Here is a 21,490-nt window from a genome sequence, read left to right as displayed (position 1 = left end):
TCTGACTTCGGAGTGTAGGGAAGATTTTAACAGGCTATGACTGACGGTGAATGATATTTCAGGCAGAAGGAATGTTTTTCAAAGCCTGAGGCCAGAGACTGGGAACTTTCAGGGAATGGCAAATAGATCAGTTTGACTAGAGAAGAGCATATATGTAGGAAAGTATGTAAGATAAAACTGCAAAAACAGATGGTAAAATATTTTTAGAGACAGGGAGACTTTGATTATTTTTTTCTAAAGAAAAATAACACTAGATTTGGTAGCCATGTAATCTTAGCCAAGTTACTTACTCTCTCTGGACCTTATAGTTCTTTATCTCCAAAACAAGGACAATAATCACATTTATCTTATCAGGTTATTGTGAAGATTAAATGAGCTAATCAGTGCCTACTGCATAGCAAGTGCTTAGTGTCCTTATCATTATTATTACTTCTCAAAGATACTTTGAGAATGGGAAATTCTTTGAGTAAAGCATTCAGTCTTCATTTTGCTTTGTTCTAAGAGTTTAGTAAACTTAGCCTATTTATACAATTACCTTTGAGATAATCAAGATTTCAATGCATGCATTTTGATCTAAATTAAATAGGACTGCATAATTAGGAAATATAGTATCCATAGAGAATTTGGCTTCCATGGCTTTTTTTTCTGGTTTTATCCCATTAATGACCATGTGATACAAAACTAAGTTACTTTATTTACTCAACCAATCCCGTTGGTGGATATTTGTTTTTTCTAGATTTTATTATTATAAAATGTGCTGCCATAAATAGAATACAAGCCTTTCTAAAGAGTACTTGTAAGTTGAATTTCTATATAGTAAGTAAGTTGAAATAAAAATTACTAAATTTGGGGGGGAAACCAAAATTAAAAATCCATTTATTCAAAAAATGTCTGCTGAGCACCTACAATGTGTCACACACTGTTCTAAGCACTTGGGATTCATTGATGAAAAAATAGACCAAAAAAGGCAAATATTCTGGCCCCTGCAAGGCTTGTGTTCTACTCAGGGGAGACAGAAAATGAATAATAAGCATTACAAATAAGTAAGCTATGTAGTATATAATAAGGTCATAGCGCTTTAGAAATAGGATGCAGTTAAAAGCTGGAAGGGGAGGCACTGCAGGTCTCTTTTTGAGAAGGTAAACATTTGGCTAAGACCTGAAAGAGATGAGTGAGGGAGGGATTCAACTACCTAGAGAAGTACATTCCTGAGAGAGGCAACAGTATATATGTGCCTGGCAGGTGCAGAGGACAGACAGAAGCCAATCTGGCTGAAAAGCAGTGAGGGAAGCTGAGAGCAGAATGAGAGGAGTTCAACTAGTAACTGCAAGGCCATATCATAAGGCCTTATAGGCAACTGTAAGGAGTTAGGCCTTTTCTCTGGGTAACTCCTGAAGGCTTCTGGTCAGAGGAATGACATGATTTGATTTCCATTTTTCCCAAATCTCTCTGACTGCTGGTGAAAATAGGCTGGGAGCAGGGAGACAGGAAGCTACTGCAGGCTTTTGTGAAATACTGCCATAAATCATTCCAGGGTTCTGGGTTCAGAGGAATTTTACCACAAGACATTAATGAATGAACAAATGAGCCTGAAGAAGCTATGACTGTCATCTTTGAGAGATCCTAAAAATGAGAGCAATGTTAATGGCACATATGTCTCTAACTTCAAAAAAAAAATTAATACAATTATGGTGTCTGTTAGCCACTCATTGCCAAAGTGGGCCAGAAGCACCAGCATCACCTGCGTACTTGTTAGAAATGCAGAAATTGGGGCCTCACCCATATCTATAGAATCAGCTACTCTGGGATGAGGCCTGGCAAGTTGTGTTTTAACAAAAAGGCTTCTAGATGACTCTGAAGCTAAATATGAAGAACCACTACTATAAACTTAAATGGTGAAAATAGATGGGCTGAGAGATCTTTTTCAATTTTAGGATACTGGGTTTCCAAGTTCAATTTTTAGCATTTATTTTCATAATAAAGGTATATGCCTTGAGAAAATCAATTTATTCATAAGAAGCATGGATTCATGCTTATGAACAAATAAATCTTTTAAATCATGTAGAAAAATTTGACATCATATCCCATCTCCTTATAAAAATATAACAGCAGTATATTATTTTTTAAATCCATGTGCAATAGAAAGTTGAAGATAAAGAAAATGGACAAAATGGAGGCGATAAACCTGTGAAGATTGTGGGTTAATGAAGTTACTCTTTTGGAATATACATTTAGCTCTGAGCCTCCTGGGCTCAACATTTTTAGAGTGAAGGCAGGAATAAATTTTATACAACTCAGAGAAACAAATCTCAGATTTTAGGTTAATGTGAATAACCATGAAGCCTTCTGATGGTCAGATCTGATCCAGGAGAAACTCTGGAGCACCCAGGGGAGTGGAGATATGGTTTACTTTCCAGACAAACTTTCTGTGTTTCATGTCATAATATCTTGGTGATCTGGCCATTTGGAAATGTCCCCTTGATGAGGGCCTCAAGTCTTAAAAACCAAATGAGCAGCTGGTAGGGTAGGATGATTACAGACATTGGAGAGCCAACCAGCTTTCCCACCCAGATGGAAGGCTGCCCCTTTCCTGTGGGGAAATGCTGCCAGAGACTGGCTGGCAAAGTCTGTGAGTTCCCCAGTAGAGGTTTTGGATCTGCTTCAGCCTTTGCACAAAGAGCTAACTAAGTCCCCAGAGTTTTACAGCTAATGCATGACAGAGGTGGTATTGATCTGGAAAATTCTAAAGCAGGTACATCGTATTGTGAGTATATAGGAAGACAGGCTTTCCCAAAAGAAACAAAAATAGCATAAATGGCCAAAAGCAGTGATAAGATAAACTAACGTGGAGAAATTATGGCTAAAAGCAATCAACTCGGAATAAGACAAAGATTCTTTAAAAACACTGAGACTCAGTGTTAAAGAATAAATAGTCAGGATAAACTAAAGTACCATAGAAAGGAATACAAACAATTAAACTTAGCTCTATAAAATTAAATTGTTGGCATTAGTCTTACAATTAATAACACTAATATAAATGGATTAAGAAAATTAAAATTAAAGCAACTTTGTCTAAGGTTCCTCAGCTGGAGACACCCACCCTTTTCAGAGTAAAGCCTTATCATATTCTCTGAGCTACCACTTCCTCATTTGTGTCATGAAGACTTTCCCCTTAATTTCCAAAATGCTGAAATTATATGAAAGTCATTTCAAAATTTGTGTTTGTGTGTGTGTGTGTGGGTGGGGGGGGGGATCTCCAGTTCCAATACTTGTAGTAGATAATCTGAGAGTAAAGTTTCTTAAGCATCTTATTTCATCACCTTCTTAATGGAATTCACTGAGTTTAACTAATTTTAGCCATAAATAGAAGACTTACTTGATTTAATCTGGTATGGGTCTTTTGTGTAATTACATTCAGGACTTCCAGTAAGCACGTTACCTAGTGTCCTTTATGTTATGTCCTAAGCAAAATTTCTTTTCTTGCTTAGTTCTCAGAGAAAGTTGTCTTTTTATGCACAATTGTGTATTTGCTTTTTCCTAAATTGAGTGTGCTTCCACTTTTTCTTATCTATTGGGAACATTAGAGCCGAATTCCAGCCTTGAATGTGTGAAGCACCCATCTCAAATTTCTAGTAACCTCTATTCATTTCCTTCTCAAATTGTAATCCATGTGTTACCTGCACCAAATTCATTTAGGGAACTTGTTTAAAATGCAGATCTCTGGGCCATGTCCCAAACCAATTTTTTCTGCATTTCCAGAGATTGAACCCAGAAATCTGTATCTTTGGCAAGTAGTCCAAATGATTCCTATGCCACTGAAGTTCAGAACTACTTTAAAGAATCCTCATTCTCTAAATAACTCAATTAGGCCAATTTTATATTAGTTCATCTGTGAGCCATAGTCTGCTTTTTTTTTTTTCATAGTCTGCTTTTAAAAATGACTGAGACAGAGATCTTAATAAGACACAATGCAACTTGAAGTATGAGGCCTAAATTGCAGCATGAGGCCATATACAGAAATCACTACCTTTTCCCATGTATATTTGGGGTTGGCAGATCCTTCCCATTTAGAGCCCAGGCCATAGGATATCATTTTCTCTGATCCATGAATCAGTGATTTTTCACAAGAGTAGGGAGAGGAGAGAGAACCAAAGCAAAGCAGAACTTTTGGGGATCTTTCTCAAACTACTTTCCTTCTCCTCCTTAACTTCTTAGTGTCCTTGGATATTCACCCTTCCTACCTTATCCCCCTCCTTGTTTCCAGAGTAAAGATGACAAGCATTTTGGAAATATATCTAAATTGACATTTTGGTTTTTTAACATCAGCCTCATTATATGTCAGGCTGGAAATGAAGATATTTAAACTCAGTTACTTGTGTTCCGGGAAGGGAAATAGCTTGCGACTCTAAAGTAAAGGGAACATATATTGAAGGGTTATACATTTGTTTAACAAATTAATATCTCAAGCTCTGATGCATGGGTCTGTCTGGTTATTATTAATACCAATAAGACTATTACTACTATTATCGCTACTTCTAATACTACTAAAACCTCCAGCTTTTACAAAAACCTACTTTATGCCAGCTCTTATATGAGTGACTTACAGGGGTATATGTGTGTGTGTGTGTGTATGAAATATATATCTCATTTCATTCTAACAAGAGCCCTGTTTCTCTAGGGATTGTAATCCCCATTATGTAATGAGAAACTAAAAAATTGGATTGGTTAGGAAACATGTTCAATGTGACGTAGCTAGTGAATGACAGAGATAGATCTGTGCTATTACCAAATGAAGGTAAGGGAGGAGAGGCAGGGGGAAGGTCATAAAGGTGCCTGCATATTTTGCTAATGTAACTATAAGTCATTGAAGGTCATTGACAATTTTTAATAAGGGCAGGATATGTGCTTTAGAAAGAATCACTTCAATGACAGTTAAGAGAATGTTGACGGCTTAAGAGTGAGTTTTCATCTGGAGAGAAAGGTTTTAAAATGTATAAAATAGAAAGGTGAGATTTAATGGTTTTGTCACAGTAAATTGAAAAGGGAGATTTAAAAAAAATAAAAAAAAAAGAAAAGGGAGATTTATTGGTGAGGATCAATTACCAGTTTGGCTTATGAGCACTGAATAAGTGAACTGATGTAAGCATTGTTTTAAATATTAATTGCTGATTTTAAAATTACATTTATTGCCCTTTAAAATAATTACTGGTTTATCTGGGCTAAGTTATTGCTAACAGTTATAGCTGAAAGGAATAGGACATCAGATTGTCATACTTAGGTTAATATTATGCCTTCATTTAGCATGCTAGTTTTTCATCTCCGCTTGTCTAAAATTTAGTCTTAGAAGCCACTGAATAAGGCTTATTGGTCTTATCTTAGCCAATCAGATGGGGTTTTAGGTGGAAAGGAAAAGGAGCTAAAAATGAACTAGAATAATGACCCACAAGAACAATGCAGACCACATGCTCCACTGATCTACTTCTTTGGTCTTTTGAAGAGACCAAAAGAGAAGAGAAGACACAAAGGGGGAGTAAAGTGCAGAGAAGGAGGAAAGGAAGTAGGAAGTGAAGAACAAGAAGATGCTCTGGAGCTCTGGCTGCCGAAGAAAGAAATGTCCCACCCCAGGATACTAGCAGTGTTTTTTTTGCCCCATCCTCCTTGGAGCATGTCAGGGCACCCAGACCCAGACCCAGAGCACCAATTTCAATCCAAATGCCAAAGATGCTGAACTAACTTCACCTGTTTCCCTCTCTACACAGATTATGGAGCAAGAAAGCTGACACCAAGCCACATCAGAGTTCATCAGGGATGAGATATCTGTCAAGGATTTGTGGCAGAGTGGCTTACGGGAATAAAAATACAGAATCTCTTCTAGGGATAGTATAAGAACAAATGAGATAATTCCCAGAAGTGGCCTGAAGCTTTTCCAGAAACAGGTGCTGTAACTAAGGTATCTGAACTACCAGGGGGTATAAATTTGTGTTTGTGGAAGGTAAACTAAATTCTCTATTAGCTAACAAGGGCAGCTGTTATCAGGTCAAAAAAGAAAAGAGGGGCAGCACAAGGGTGATTAACTCCCTCCTTGCTAGTTGGTCCCTCCAAAGAGGCAAACACTTGAGACATGGCAGAGATTACCTCAGGGAGTGAAATGATGCCAAAGGTATTGATGTAAGAAGGAGAAACTAACCCAGCTTTTCATTTATTTTTTTAAAAGACATTCATCCTGTGTGTTTAGTAAAACACCCAGAATTGTGTTTACTTGCATTTTATTGTATTTATTTGGTAATTGGCTGCATAGCTCACCTGTTTGCATGGGGTAAAGGACATCCAATTATGTGGCATTTGGTTGTAAGTTGGCTTCTGAACTGGCCAAGTTTTTGAACCGGCTGAGGAGTATTTACTTGTTTGGTGTATCAGCTGCAACTAACTAGAAATACTGTCTAAAACTGTCTTAGCCAAGAAAGATGTTTATTGACTATAACAAGCAGTGCAGAGGTTGTTTGGGTCCAAGAGCTGAGCGATCCATCAAGAGCCCAGGGGTAGATCTGTCCCTGTGATCTTACACCCTCCGTGTGTCAGCTTTGCCCTCAGAATGGCATCCTTGCTGGTTGTAAGTCGACTGAAGTAGTGCCATGTATCAGAACCCAAAGCAATAAGGTCCAAGGGACAGAGAAGTCTGTCTCCTCCTTGGTCTCTTTCTTCGGAGTGAGAAAACCTTTTATAGACACTCACTTGGCAGGCTTCCCCCCACCTTCTGTTGGCCAGAACTGGACTGCAAGCCTACTCCTGAACCAATGATCAGCACGGGGCTTGGAGAAGGTGTCTGGAATAGAATGGATGTTGGGAGGGACACCTGGTGGCTCAGCGGTTGAGCGTCTGCCTTCGGCTCAGGGCGTGATCGTGGGGTCCTGGGATTGAGTCTCACATCAGGCTCCTAGCAAGGAGCCGGTTACTCCCTCTTCCTATGTCTCTGCATCTCTCTCTCTCTGTGTCTCTCATTTCTAAATAAATAAAATCTTAAAAAAAAAAAAAAAGAATGGACGTTGGGAATTGACCACACAATTATCTTCAGTTTTCAAACATGCAGTAGAAAAATTCAGGAGCTAATAAAACCAACACTTTGTCTATTACAATGTTGGCTTAATTGTTATTAGTTAGCAGTTGTCTCTCTGAGCTTATAGCTGTCTGATAAGAACAAAATCACTGGGACTCCTAGAAACTAATTATTATCCATGAAAAAAATTGTTCTGATGACAGAAATAAGCTCATACTTTCATACTCAGTTATTCTTTCTTCCAGAAGAATGCCACTGAGTCCAGGTAGAGAAAGGCAGAAATAGATTCTCTTATTATCCTCTTATTAAAGTTCGCAAATCAACATATAACATTTATGTGTGGACAATCATGAGTTTAGCTAGTGGGAAGGGAACAGTGATAAAGAAAGTCTAAGTTTCATTTGTATTTGGCCATATCATAGTGATATCCTTGCTATAGAGTTACTTTCTTGATAGGTTAATTCAGACCAATAGTATTCCATAATCCCTTAACACTACAATGAAAGCAAGAGATAATGATGTATAAGAAGCTAGCCTGGGCTTTTAATTTATCTTCAAATATCTCTAAAGTTCTTAAAATATATGTCAGTATATTTCCATCAGATGTGGGTTGTATATCTGTTATTAATTCATTCCTATTTACCTTCTACATTAAAAACAAAGGTGAGGACCATATTGTTCCATTTCTTAGACTGCACCACTCCATTCTTAACATGGGGCTAAATACATAGTAACCTCCCTGGGAGATTCCATTTCTGAACACATGACCTAAAAATCTCATTTCATAGGCTTGGAGCTATGAAATGAATAGCTATTCCTTAACTACATGGGTTTAAATCCTGTCTTCTTCACATACTACTTTTGTAACCTGTACCAGTTATCCAATCTACCTGTACCTAGGTTTTTTTAATCTCTAAAATGGAAATAATGAAGTTAAATAAGATTAAATGATTAAACCTCTTAAGATTAAGTGAGTTAATGTATATAAGTTACTTGACAGAGTATCTAAGACAAAGCAACAATTTAACAGAGGTTTATCTATTACTATTTAATTCTCAAAGCCATCTAGTTAGGTAAGCACACCAATCAGATGTTATTTCAAAAATCTTCTGAAATAATGAAAATAATGTTTAACCCTGCCTTAGAGAGTGTCCAGTAGTTATCACTATAATGTGCCAAATGCTCTGTATATGCCTTTAATAAATTATTATTCTCTTTGTCACATATGCTACCTGAAAATATACTAAATGCCAGATAATCATTAGCCCAAAATAAAAACCCCTTTAGAAAATGTTAGTAACTTTATTCAAAGGAAGGGTAGTTAGTCCATTTTGTCTTTTAGATTATGTACTTCCTATAATAGTCTTTCATTGATACCAAGAAAACACAGCATTGGACCCAGTCTTTCCCCAACAAATTGCTCTCTCATTATCAAGGACATGAAAATATATTGTGGGTTTTGTTTTTTCTGATCTCTCAAGTTGTATGACACAGAACAGCTTTCCACCCTTGAAGATGACAAATTTATAGCCTCTGACATAATTTTGTCGCCATGGGAACAGACTAGAATTCATTGATTTTGGTTGTAACATAATCATAAAGATTCTTACAAAGGGAGAGAGAAACTATTGATATTAACAGGTTGTAAAACAATGCGATTTTCCAAACTGTCTGCTATTTTCGAAATTAGGCAAGATGAGAACTCACAGGCCATATGAGTAATGGGGAAAAATACTTTGTCCTTGCCTCACTGATGCCTTGGCATATCCCAAATATTTACCATGCCCCTTTTTTTTTTTCAGATTCTGGTTCATTAACAAATATTAGCTTTGTATTAATATCTGCTGGTTTCATATAGTTTTAAAAGCTTATGTTAATATCATAGCATAGAGATAATGTGAGCCTGGAAAACAGAATTGAACTATATATACCTATTTTTCTGTAGTTATTTATCTACAGCTTAGATCTTTAAAATCAAATCACACAATAGTAAGATTCAAGATAAAAATGTCAACTGTAATAGGAAAAGTCAGTCAAGAATAGAATGTGTGGAAAATGTTTTGCCTCAGAGCAACAATTTGTGTTGTCAGTAGACGTCTCAGTGAAGGTTACTTAGCTTCTCTGTGCCTGTTCTTCATTTATTTTAAATGCAGGGAGTTGACTAATTGTCAAATCCAATATATGCCTTTTAATTAGCATCTTCAAAATCCCTCTTTTGGCATCTATGTAACTGTTCTGACTTCATTGTCTAATTTTCCTCTCCTTAAAAACTGGTAGTCACAGGAGTCCTGTCTTTGTATCTTTTCATTTTTTCCTAGACAGTGTAATGCATATTCTTATCTTCAGTTTCAACCAGTGACTCTTTAATCAACATTTTCCCAGCCCAGACGGCTTTCCTGATTCTCAGACTCATATTTTAATTACATACCCAGCTGTCTCACAGGCATCTCAAACTAAATAAATCCCAAACAGAATTTATTATCATGCCCTACAAACCCTCCACTTCTCTGTTGGGTTAATAACAACCTGCGGTTTAAGCCAATCTGGGATTGAGCTTGACCTCATATCTCTTCATCAAGCCACATATCAGGATCGTAAAATCTCATTGATTTTCTCTCTCCTAATTTTGCATTGAATACAATCCTCTGTGTTTTTTTTTTTCCTCTGAATTATTCACAGCCTACTATCTTCCAGGCACTATGCTCACCTTCTAGGAGGATGTTCTCATTTAATGTCACATTAACTCTGTGAAGTATGTGCTACCACTGCTGTCATTATCTTTATCGTGCAGATAGGGAAACTGAAGATTATGAAGGATTAAAAAAAATGCTCAAGGTCACACTACTAGAAAGTAGCAGAGCTAGGGCTTGAATATGGTTCTGATTGTCATGTCTAGGCTCTTAAATAGTACAGCTCTAGTCACATTCACTTGCCCTCTCCTTTAGACTCCTGCTGTCCATCTTGTTTCCTTCTAGGGCAGTTCTCAAAGGGTGGTTTGGTGGACAACTGGAGGTTCCTGAGTCCCTTCCGGGTGGGACGCAATGAGGTCTAACCTATTTTCCTCATACTAATACCAAGATGACCTTTGCCCTTTTTTACTGATAGTGCAAGTCATGGAGTGAAACTGCTAATGCCTTAGCAGGAAGCAAGGCAGCAACATCAAACTGTAGAAGGGATCCTTGTTTTCTTCACCATCTCACCCCTTCAGTAAGAGAAAAGTTCATATGAGAATATCTTTAATGAAGAAGTAACTATTAATTTTATTCAATCTTAACCTAAGGAATATGTGTTTTTAATATCATGTGCAATGAAATTGGAAAAATTTCATTGAAAAATTGAAAGCATTTGTGCTGCATCTTGCAGTTCCATGGCTATTCTCAAGGAAAAGCACTTGTGTGATTGTGTCAGTCAGGAGTTGAATAAGCCACCTTTTCTTTTTTCATGGAACACCATTTTCACTTGAAAAAAGAACTGACAAACTATGGTTATTCAGACTCAGATATTTAGCAGATATTTTCTAAAAAATGAACAAAGGAAAAGCCTGTCACTTCAGGAAAAGCAAATGACAGCATTCGTTGTCAATGTTAAAATTTGAGCTTTCAAGTGGAAATTGGAATTTTGGAAAACTTTTACCTGCTGCTGCGAACTAGACAGCCTCCCAATATATTGTGACTTTCTCATGAGAATAATGGTGATATTAACAAATGTGATTTTTGAATGTTAATGAAATTTGTCAAATTTGGGGAAATCTGCCTAACACTGTGCCAATATTTTCCAAATGATCCATGCATGAAGGTACAAAATCCATCCAAAAAGTAAAATCAGTAAAAAGGTCATGATACAGTTTCAGATTCCACATTGAAACTAATTCAAGAAACTCATTTGTAGAGAGTTTTGGTGTGTATCAAAGAAGAATATTCACAAGTGCCTGAAAAGAGAGGTAAAATACTTCTTCCTTTTCCAGCTACATATATATATATATATATATATATATATATATATATAGAGAGAGAGAGAGAGAGAGAGAGAGAGAGAGGATTTTCTTCATGTACTTCAATCAAAACAACATATCTCAACAGACTGAACTTGGAAGCAGATAGGAGACTCTGGCTGTATTCCACAAGCCAGACAGTAAAAAGATTTGCCCAAATTTAAAATAAATTCCTTTTTCTTACATCATTTTTTTAAATTTGTGATAATATAGTTATTTTTGTTAAAAACATGCTTTTGATGTAAACATACCAGGGTTTATTATTATTAACTATATAAAATTTATAAAATTTTTTAATTTTAATATGGTAGATATGAATAGATAATTCCCCTATAAACAAAAGCTCTTTGACACTGTCAATAACTTTAGGAGTATAAAAGTATTCTGAAACCAAAATATTTGAAAACCATTTGCTCTAGGATCACCCCACCTATCTACCCTTCATACTGCCACCATTTTTTCTAAACTCCAAATTGATCCCGCACTCCCCGTCCATGGCTTACTAATCGTGCTGTACAAGATCTTTGGTGATCTATATTCTATCAGTGTTTCAGTCCTTGCTTTTAACACTCCCTTTTGAGCAGTTTGGTCTCAACCCATAATGAACTTCTTAGCCCCTTTCAAGCTCTCCCTGCCCTTTCTTATTTTGGGCCCATGCATATACTGTCTTCCAGCCTAGCATGTCTCTACTGTTATGTCTTCCTACCAACTTTTTCCCAACTGCCACCAACTCACTGGTTGGTCAAATCCCAATTAGTCTATAAAACTTCCTCAGGGAAACTTCCCTCATCTTCCCTTCCCATCTTTACATGGGCAGAATAAATTGCTCCCATTTATCGAGCTCAGACAACAATCAGTTTTATATAATTATATTATAATTATTTGTATAAACATCTCACACCAGATTGTCAGCTCCTTAGTGGCAGGGACCATGGATGCCTAGTCCAAATAGTGCTGATACACAGTAGTCCCTCAATAAATATATCTTGAATAAACGTTCCTAATCCTTCCAGGTTTAAAATTATGTGGTCCATCCCTATTATAGGATTAATTGAACTATACTATTTTTATTGATTAACAGAGGGATGCACTTCCTTTACTCACACACATGCACACACACACTTTGGTTTTTAATCAAAGAGATCATCTCCTCAGATCTTTTTTTTTTAATCTTTTTTTTGTCCTTGTAAGGACAGCTCTGGAAAAAATTTGGCATATTAAATTTGATGTATTTTAATAAATTATAATGCATATAGATTCATTAATAATATATATCCCACACCAAGGCATCAGTAGGAATTAAATTTTAAAAGTCTGCTCTAATAGGAATAAAATTATGTAAGAGGTCTATATAACAGGCTCACAAAGAACAAGAAAGAAGAGGAAAACATTAAAATAGGACTGCCATGGAACTATGAGATGTTTCTAAACAGCAAAGCTGCAGGAGAAGCCATGAGACGCTCCCCTCACTGTGATTTTTAATGTCTTAGCCTATCCAAATATTGGGCAAATCTTAGTTCACCTTAGAGGAAAGGCCAAGTGAATGGAACTGGCCTATCTTCTCAGGATTTAGAGACAACCATATGCAGTTTCAAAAAGACTTCTTTACTTCTTTTTGACCAAGACTCAAATTCTTTGTTCTAGTCCTTGATAAGTGAACAGAAAGGTATAAAATTATTTGTTTAAATATATTTTTGTGATTCTGTGATGGTTCCTTGTTCCATGTCATCTTAGACAAATCAAAGTAATCTATACAGATTATTAAAATATCTCCACATTATTTTTAACCTAATTTCATTTTAAAACTTAGGAACCAGGGAACTCCAATTAAATGAGTATAATTGGTTATTTCTTTGTGGCAAAGTGTTGCTACATATATGGTAAGGTATTTCATTTCAATGACACTAAGGTTGAGGAAAGTTAAATGTCCAAACCGTTAGTGACAGTCTCAGTATGAACCCAAAACTCAGATTCTGATTGCTGCATGTTTTTCATACCATTTTAAATAAAGAAACAAAAATTAGTTAAATTAAATGCTCAAATATAAAAGTAACCTTTCTTGTCCCCTAAGAAACCAGCGGTGTTCCATAGAAATGTCTTAAGATAAAAAAAAAAAAAAGAAAAAGAAAGATATCTTCATCATGCTATTTAATTTTCATTTAGCATTTAGTAAGAACCTTACCCATTCAATTCATGAAAGGTGATGAGAGACGGGTGGATTACACATCTCTCTGGGTATTTAAGGCTTGCAGTTAATGTGCAAACTCCTTCCACATTCAAGGGTATAATGTGATTATTCCATACAGCCTAGCACTGCACTATATGGACATCAAAATGGACATAAAATAGCTAAAAACTTTAATTCTACTTTGTGCCATTTGCCATGAATTTAAAAGGCACCAAATAGTTGAATTAGAAGGTTTGAGAATAGTTATTGTTTTTTTTAATTGTATTTATTTATTCATGAGAGACACAGGGAGAGAGACAGAGACACAGGCAGAGGGAGAAGCAGGCTCCCTGCAGGGATCCCAATGTGGGACTCGATCCTGGGACTCCAGGATCATACCCTGAACCAAAGGCAGATGCTTAACCGCTGAGCCACCCAGGTGTCCCTAGTTATTCTATTTTAATAAAAAAGTAATCAACTATTTATTTTGTGCCTTCTAAGTTCCCTTGATGGAGTACAAAAAAAAACACACAAAAAAACCCAAAAAGCCCCATCCCACGACAAATCAGTTCTTTTTCAGAACTAGTGCAAGAAATGGCACAGCTTTTTGACATCTGTTATTTTATCTTACTTAGAATATACCTTCATAGTAACAGAAAATATAACAATGTTATATTTTAAATACTAATTCAATGAAAAGACACAGCTGTTATAAACACTTTAGTCATCAGAACAGACCAGGGAACTAGTGATTCAGATATAAACTCAAAGCATGTATAATGATCTATAATCATTTTTGGTCTATTATCATTTTTATGTTGCCGTAAGATCTAAAGTCTCTTATTGTTTGCAAGCTTAGTATAACCAAGAAATAAACAGCAAAGAATTAGCAGGCCATTTAGAGATAAACTATTATGGAGACCAGAATAAGTGTGGGGGCAGAGATGGGAGTGGGTAGTTAGGATAGGGAAAATGTCACAGATGACTTTGATGATGTCATGGTTGTAGATTGTTCTATAAGATGACTGATGTATTCACTGTATTTTGTTGTTATTATTTCTATTTCCTACCTTGATTTTTTAAATGTGATTTTTGGCACAATGCAAAATAAAATCACTGTTAACTTGTTTTGAAATTTATGTAGCCAGCTTCTTGTATGTTTTTCACTTTTGTCATATTTCTAGCACAATTTTTTTTTTTTTTTTTTACCTTTCCTGGAGAATTGAGCAGGGCCACTGCATGTGTCTGCCTTCTCTCCTTTCTAATCTCAGATAGTTGCTTGTCATGTGTGATTATGCCCCTGTACTAGCCCACTCCTGGATCTCCAAGGTCAGCTATGGTTCCACTAATTCAGGACCTTACTTAAAGGAAAGTGACTTGAATTGTGAGGATGCTTGAAACCACAATAGAGGAAACAGCTGAAGGAATGAAGGATAATTAGATTATGATAGCTGACACCAAGACAGTGCTTACCAATTCCAGAATTATTTTAGACACTTAGTGTAAATAAATTCATTTATTCCTTATGATAATCCAGGAGGTCAGTTCTCATAGGATCCACATTTTATAAGTGGAGATGAAAGCACTGAGGGGTTACATTTTGCAAAGTCATACAGCTCATAAATGACAGAGCCAGGGTTAAGAACAGAGAGAGCCTAGCTCCTAGTCCATGCTTCTAACCACTACACCAAATGGAAGATTCAGAAAGAATAAGAAAAGTGTCTTAGAATAGTTGAAGAACAGCATACTGGAAAAGGAAATATATTCCACATCGCATCAGAAGGATCCAAGGTGAAAAGCTGAAAAGAAGGGACGGACACCTGTATGGTTCAGTTGGTTAATCAGGCTTCTTGCTCAGCAAGGAGTCAACTTCTATCTCTCCCTCTGTCCCTCTGCCCCTCCTCACCACGTGTTCTCTCTTTCTCTCTCTCAAATAAATAAAATCTTAAAAAAAAAAAAATTAGGTTACTAAAAGAGTCCCCAAAGGAACATTGTAAAATATTTATACCGTACAGTGAGAAAGAAAAGTCCATGTATTGAAGAAAAGAATCTTTCACCACAAATAAAGTAATAGTCAGATCCCTGGGTGGCGCAGCAGTTTGGCGCCTGCCTTTGGCCCAGGGCGCGATTCTGGAGACCCAGGATCGAATCCCACATCGGGCTCCCAGTGCATGGAGCCTGCTTCTCCCTCTGCCTATGTCTCTGCCTCTCTCTCTCTCTCTCTGTGACTATCATAAATAAATAAAAATTAAAAAAAATTAAAGTAATAGTCATTTATTAATATACTAGCAAAGAAAATTGCTAGAAGAAATATTAAATAACATCTTGGTTGATTCTCTTAATACCTCTCACTCACTTGCTTTCCTAACTCTGATGCATTTTTTTCTCTTTGGTAGGCAATTCGTATGCAAGGAGCTAAACGTACTTAAATGTGCAGGATGAAAAGATGGCACAGGCACTGCTGCTACCCCCGGGCCCTGACAGCTTCCGCCTTTTTACTAGAGAATCTCTTGCTGCTATCGAAAAACGTGCTGCAGAAGAGAAAGCCAAAAAGCCCAAGAGAGAACAAGAGGATGACGAGAACACACCAAAGCCAAACAGTGACTTGGAAGCTGGAAAGAACCTTCCATTTATTTATGGAGACATCCCTCCAGAGATGGTGTCAGAGCCCCTGGAGGACCTGGACCCGTACTATATTAGTAAGAAAGTGAGTACTGATTCTATACTTTCAAAAGTTAAGTTATAATTCCAAATGTCAGTCTTTAATTAAACACTAACTTTAATAGACTTTCCTCTGGCTCATATGTATACTACATCATAGGCTTTCTACTGTTAAAGATTTTATACTTTTTATTTCCATTTGCTTTGTAAGTACAGTATGAGCAGCAACAACACTGATAAGAAGTGAAGTCAAGATTTGGCTACAGTGAAGAGATATGAGACATGAACAATTTCTACAATTCCACAGTACCTGAAATAGTCAAAATTAAAATTGACACCAACAAAGCAAAATATCTCTTATCACTGACATTTTTAAGCACGAGATAGACAACAGAAGAACAGCCATGCAAAAGAACAGTTATGGGCATGTGTACTTCTTATTGTTTAGTTCTTAATTGGCTTGAGGTTTCCTCACAATAGCTTTGTCTTCTAGAAGGTAATAATCTTACTAAGCAACCTCCAATAGGAAGACAATACATTGACAAGCGCAGTCACACCTACTTTTTGTTAAAACATCACTCTGCGGAGAAAAAAAAAAGATAAAAACCCCTCAATTTTCTCTATCTACATATGATCTGAATCTAGTTATGACTATTGTCTTCCTAATGCTATAATAACCACATAATTCTGTCAGAATTAACTAGTTTTTAAAGTTTAACCAACTGTGCAGAGTTTTATAGTAAACATTTTTTTAAATGGATGATACAATCTTCATCATCTAATTGATATTTTGGCATTTTACAACCACAATTTATATTTCACATTCATAAGCATAAAAACAAGTCTTTGTAGAAACTAAAGATAAATAAAATATCACCACGAATTGATGGTTTGTGGTTTAAAGAAGATACTGAATACCTTTATTAATCAGAACCAATCCTTTTAAAAGCAATTTAATCTTATAAGATCAGTGATAAGGTAAAAAAAAAAAAAAAATCCTGATAGTTAACCATCCAGATGTGGAAATAACCCTGTTGCCCGAAAAGAGGGCTTCTCAAACTTGCATGTGTAAACACATCATCTGAGGATCTTGTTAAGATATAGATTCAGATTCCAGAGGTCTGGGTGAGGCCAGAGAATCCTGCATCTCTAACAAGTCCTTGAGTGAGATTCCTGCTGTTATAATTCACGGGCCACACTTGGAATAGCAAGCTTTAAAACGCTTTCTATGAATCACAAAACAAATTCAAATAGTTAAACAGGCCCTTTCTTTTTCCTTTGAAACTAGTTTCATGAAAAGTGGCATTTAATACAGATTCACATATTTTTAAAACTAATTTATTCCAGTACTTTACTATAGAAGTGATAAGGTAAAGTTTGAAATTTAGGTACGTTATTGCACATGATGATGACAGTGAGACATTCCCCTGAGAAACTAGAACAAAATTTTCCTTAGAATTACTGATTGAAGTACATATTTGCAAAGATATCTTTAAGACACAAGGGTATGCTCACTCTGACATGCTTAGAAGTATTAGCTACTTAAGGAAGGGAAGTGCCCTTAAGACAGGAAATCAGTAAGATTAAGGAGTGGGAGAGTAACAGAGATGAACACTGGCATTTTCCACGGGAGACAGATCTTTAGTAGTAGCCCTGAAAGCATCCCCCCGCCCCTGCCAAATCAAGACTATTTTCATTGTAGAGGGACTACACAGGGCTACCTAACAGAGGTGTCGTTAAACGTTCTGCGGCATTTGATTAAGTCGGCTTGTGTGGACTCCACCCTCAGCAAAGACCTTATAATTTGTCTTCCCACAGATCTGCTTGAAAGGAAAGAATATGCTGGTTGTGCCATTGCGATTATTTCAGTCCATGTGACAGTGAAACATCTTGTTTTAGTAAATAAATAGATTGGCATTCTGATTTTGTATGTCAGCCTTTCAAGCTTGGTTAATGTGAGTCTGCTGCTAAGAAACAGAATTGTCCTCTGTGTGCTAACAAAGTCAGTTTTTATTTCCTCCCTGAAAACCAGACTTGGACTTTGATTTATTCCTCATGGCCATGGTCCATCTTGGGAGGCAGCTATATTATTTACTTTTTACTGTTGGTACACCGCTTTTCTTTATGAAGTACCTATAAAAATGAAGACTGGGGTGCTATTGAAGAAAAAGGTAGTTTGTGATTGTGAGCTAACATAGGAAGCTAATGGAAAATTTCTGGAATTCAAAAGCATAGTATGAAGTTTATGTTAATTATATGAATAATGGAAGTAAAAGGCATTTTAAAACTGTAAAGCATTATTTAACAGGTTGCTACCATTAAATCTGATATAGCCTATATACATAATTTAATCAGATAACCAGATGAAGCACATCACAACATATTTTAATGGTATTTAAGTTGACCAGGTAATAACTGAAGAATAGTGACAGTGATCATCATAATAGCTAACATTTGTCATGCTCCTACTTTGTCAGGCACTGTGTCAATGTGTTAAAAGGCGTAATTCATTTAATATTCAAATAACCTGTCAAGCAGATACAATGTTAGCCTCATCTCACACATGGGCAATGTCAAGTCCATAGAGGAAGTAAGTTGCCCAAGTCACATTCGATAAGCAGTGAATTCAGAGACTGAACCTAAGCAGTCAGAGCTCTTCAGCATTAAGCAAAACTATATATGGCATTTATTAATAAAATGAAAGAAAACATTAAAAAAATTGGTTGCATACTGTTTTGGGTTCTCTGATCGATCTGGTCTTATTCAGAGATGTAAAACTTACTCTTACCTCAAGTAATAAAAATTTTAGTGCACCTGTAAGAAGTGTATTTATCTGGGGAAAAGCAAGCAGTATTCCAGAGAAAACAGCAACTAATTTGACATGCTTTTAGCTATAACATTCATCACCTTAGTACCAAGATGTAGTCATTTTTTTAAGTCACATCAGTATTTACCATTACTTGGCGATCAGATTTTGGAGTTGATACTATTTATCCCCCCTCCAATATCTGTTACTCTCTATAATACCTTTCAGTTTAGGTACACTCCAATAACCTCAGAATCCCAAAGTTCAAATGTCTTCCTTGTGATTCTTTCACTATATGGAGTATTAGTATTTTATTCCTCATTTCTCAGAATTCAAGGTTTTGTGTTAGGTGTAGTTCCCCAGAAATAAACTGAAATTGTCTTCTTAAGGCTTCCTCTGTTCCAGAACCTGTAAATTCAATGAAGATGCCCTTGGCATGTCATTTTTAATCCCATTAGTTCCACAAAGGCTAATCTTTTGGGAGAGCAGAGGATTTCATGTTTAAAGGGACAGTTCATTCCTGTCACTCTGTTTTTGGATATTTTTAAAAATTAATTCATCTCCTAATGTTACTAGTGGTAACTGCTCTTTTCAGAGAAATTGCTTCACAAAAGCATGAACAAATGCACTTTAGATTATGGTGAACTTTACATCATTGAATACCTTAAATGGATCTAGAGTGTTTGAAATATTAAATGATCTAATCCTGTGGATTCAAGAAAATCCTTTAATGTATTTGTGCTTTGGGGGTAGTTTTTCCAATATCCACTGTCCCTTATGGATGATTTCCATGCTAGTAAAGAAGTTTACTTGCCCTCTTTCTAGAATCGTTCAAATTTATAGATTGCAATACATGGAAAATGGTTGGTTCAGTATTGCTTGGCTCCATGGTCTTGAATACAAAAGGGCAATGTATGGAAAAATTATTTTCTCTGTCCCTTATACTCACAATATAAATATTTCTGTCTACTTATTCAAACACTACCATGTTGTCAGTGAACATGATTGTATGGCATACAGCCCTTAGTTTAAGAGTAAGAACATATTATTAAACAAATGGATATATTGAAGTCTTAAAGGTAAATGGCATCTTAGAAGTAAGCCTGCACTTAATTAAAACAAGTATTTATGTACAAACCACACTATTAAATACTGTGAAAAAAATGGAGAAAAAGTAGATTACAGGTTTTTTTTATGCTCAATAGTTTATAACAACTTCTAACCTAGTCTTCAGTGCAATGAACCCTACATGTAAATTGCTACTTGACTGTAATTACAAGCAACATGCCAATGTGTACAAATTAATATACTAAGACTTACTGGTAAAGGGAAACAATTAGGGAGTGATGAGAAGGCAATGATTTATCTGGAAAGACATGATGCAGGAGGTGATTTTAATAGCTGAAGACATTTTCTGAGAGTAGGGCTTTTCAACCCTGGCTGCATATTAGAATTACCTGAGGAAATTTTTAGAATAATATCCATGTCTGTGCCCATCCTCCAGAAATGGATTCAGTTGGTTATGAGTGGGACCCAAATACTGGCGATTTTAAAATCACCTCAAGAGATTCTAATTTGCAGATAAGACTAAGAACCTTTGATATAATAGTCAGTGGGACCTCATTGTCAGGCCTGCTATGGACCTGAAATGGGGGGAGTTTATATTAGATAACCTCTCAGGTACCTCCTTCCTCTAGGATTTTATGACACATTTTCAGAATCAAAGGGGAGAGCTGACAGGGTTGTGAGTGGAACTGACAAGTGGACTATAGTGGTTGGAGCAGAGATGTCTTAGAGATGTCTATAGTGGGAAAAACTAAAAGATGACCCTAGAGAGATGTGGTGGGTAATCACCACATAGCATAGCTTAAATGTTAAGTTGATGATTATAGGTTTCAGGTCATAGGATTTTAGCTACAGAATGCCCTTTGAAATGATGTATTTAAGCTTAATTCTCAATGCAGCTGCCCCTTTTCAGTATTACCAGCAGATCTACAGAATCAGCTAAACCAGGTTATTCAGTGTGTTTGAACATTTTAAAGTAGGACAACTACCATAGGAGAAATAGAGAGGCTTCACAAACTTTAGAGTTCAAAGACTTGAAATAATTGAAATAAAAAAGATTATTTTAGTAGCAATATGTACCGAATAATCTGAAAAAGTTACCAAAGCTGGAGACAGATGGTAAGCTTTAAATAAAATTGGAGTCTTTAAAGTTACAATTTGATAAATAATTTTCTGTAGGATCATCAGTTTGTATCAGAAAATTGAAACCTTAGAGACAAATTAGATAATGTAAATAATATGTTTATTCATAGCTATATGTTATTTTAGGGGAGAAATATCAAACATGTTGTATTTATGATATACCAACTTGTTTAAACAAGTTTGAACAAACAAATCAGGTAAAAAGTTCTTCATGTGTTTAAGCTCTTCAAGTAAGCCATTTGTGTAATCTAGTAACTTTTTTCTAATATTTTCTTTTTCAGACTTTTATAGTATTGAATAAAGGGAAGGCAATTTTCCGATTCAGTGCCACCTCTGCCTTGTATATTTTAACTCCGCTAAACCCTGTTAGGAAAATTGCTATTAAGATTCTGGTACACTCATATCCTTTTCATGTGACTGAGTACTGGTGCTTAATTTTATAGAAAACGTCATTCTTTTAATATATATTTTTAATATACATTTATATTTTACATATATTTTTTTATATATTATATATAATTTCTTTGAGATTGATGGTGACATTGTTATTCAATCTGTTTTTCTCATTGATTTTCTGCCATTCATAAAAAGATTACAGAATGA

General features: G+C 35.9%; 1 protein-coding gene and 1 long non-coding RNA gene across 7 annotated transcripts in view; one reads left to right on the top strand and one right to left on the bottom strand.

Moving 5' to 3' along the window:
• SCN3A (sodium voltage-gated channel alpha subunit 3) overlaps positions 1 to 21,490 on the top strand; it is a 104,767-nt gene that overhangs the window by 11,728 nt on the left and 71,549 nt on the right. For 4 of the 6 annotated variants that reach the window (XM_038584695.1, XM_038584694.1, XM_038584691.1 and 1 more), the window contains exons 2-4: positions 5,760 to 5,950; positions 15,609 to 15,919; positions 21,169 to 21,287. In XM_038584695.1, coding sequence (XP_038440623.1) covers positions 15,659 to 15,919; positions 21,169 to 21,287 — 380 coding nt within the window. In that variant the 5' untranslated portion in view covers positions 5,760 to 5,950; positions 15,609 to 15,658. The remainder of the gene's footprint in view (positions 1 to 5,759; positions 5,951 to 15,608; positions 15,920 to 21,168; positions 21,288 to 21,490) is intronic. The other 2 variants (XM_038584692.1, XM_038584693.1) reach the window with 2 other exon arrangements.
• The window catches only part of LOC102152710, a 68,620-nt gene that overhangs the window by 5,933 nt on the left and 41,197 nt on the right, over positions 1 to 21,490 (bottom strand). The window lies entirely within an intron of this gene.

Source organism: Canis lupus, chromosome 36, assembly GCF_011100685.1.
Source record: "Canis lupus familiaris isolate Mischka breed German Shepherd chromosome 36, alternate assembly UU_Cfam_GSD_1.0, whole genome shotgun sequence".
Lineage (NCBI taxonomy): Eukaryota > Metazoa > Chordata > Mammalia > Carnivora > Canidae > Canis > Canis lupus.
This window is presented reverse-complemented; position numbering and strand designations above follow the sequence as displayed.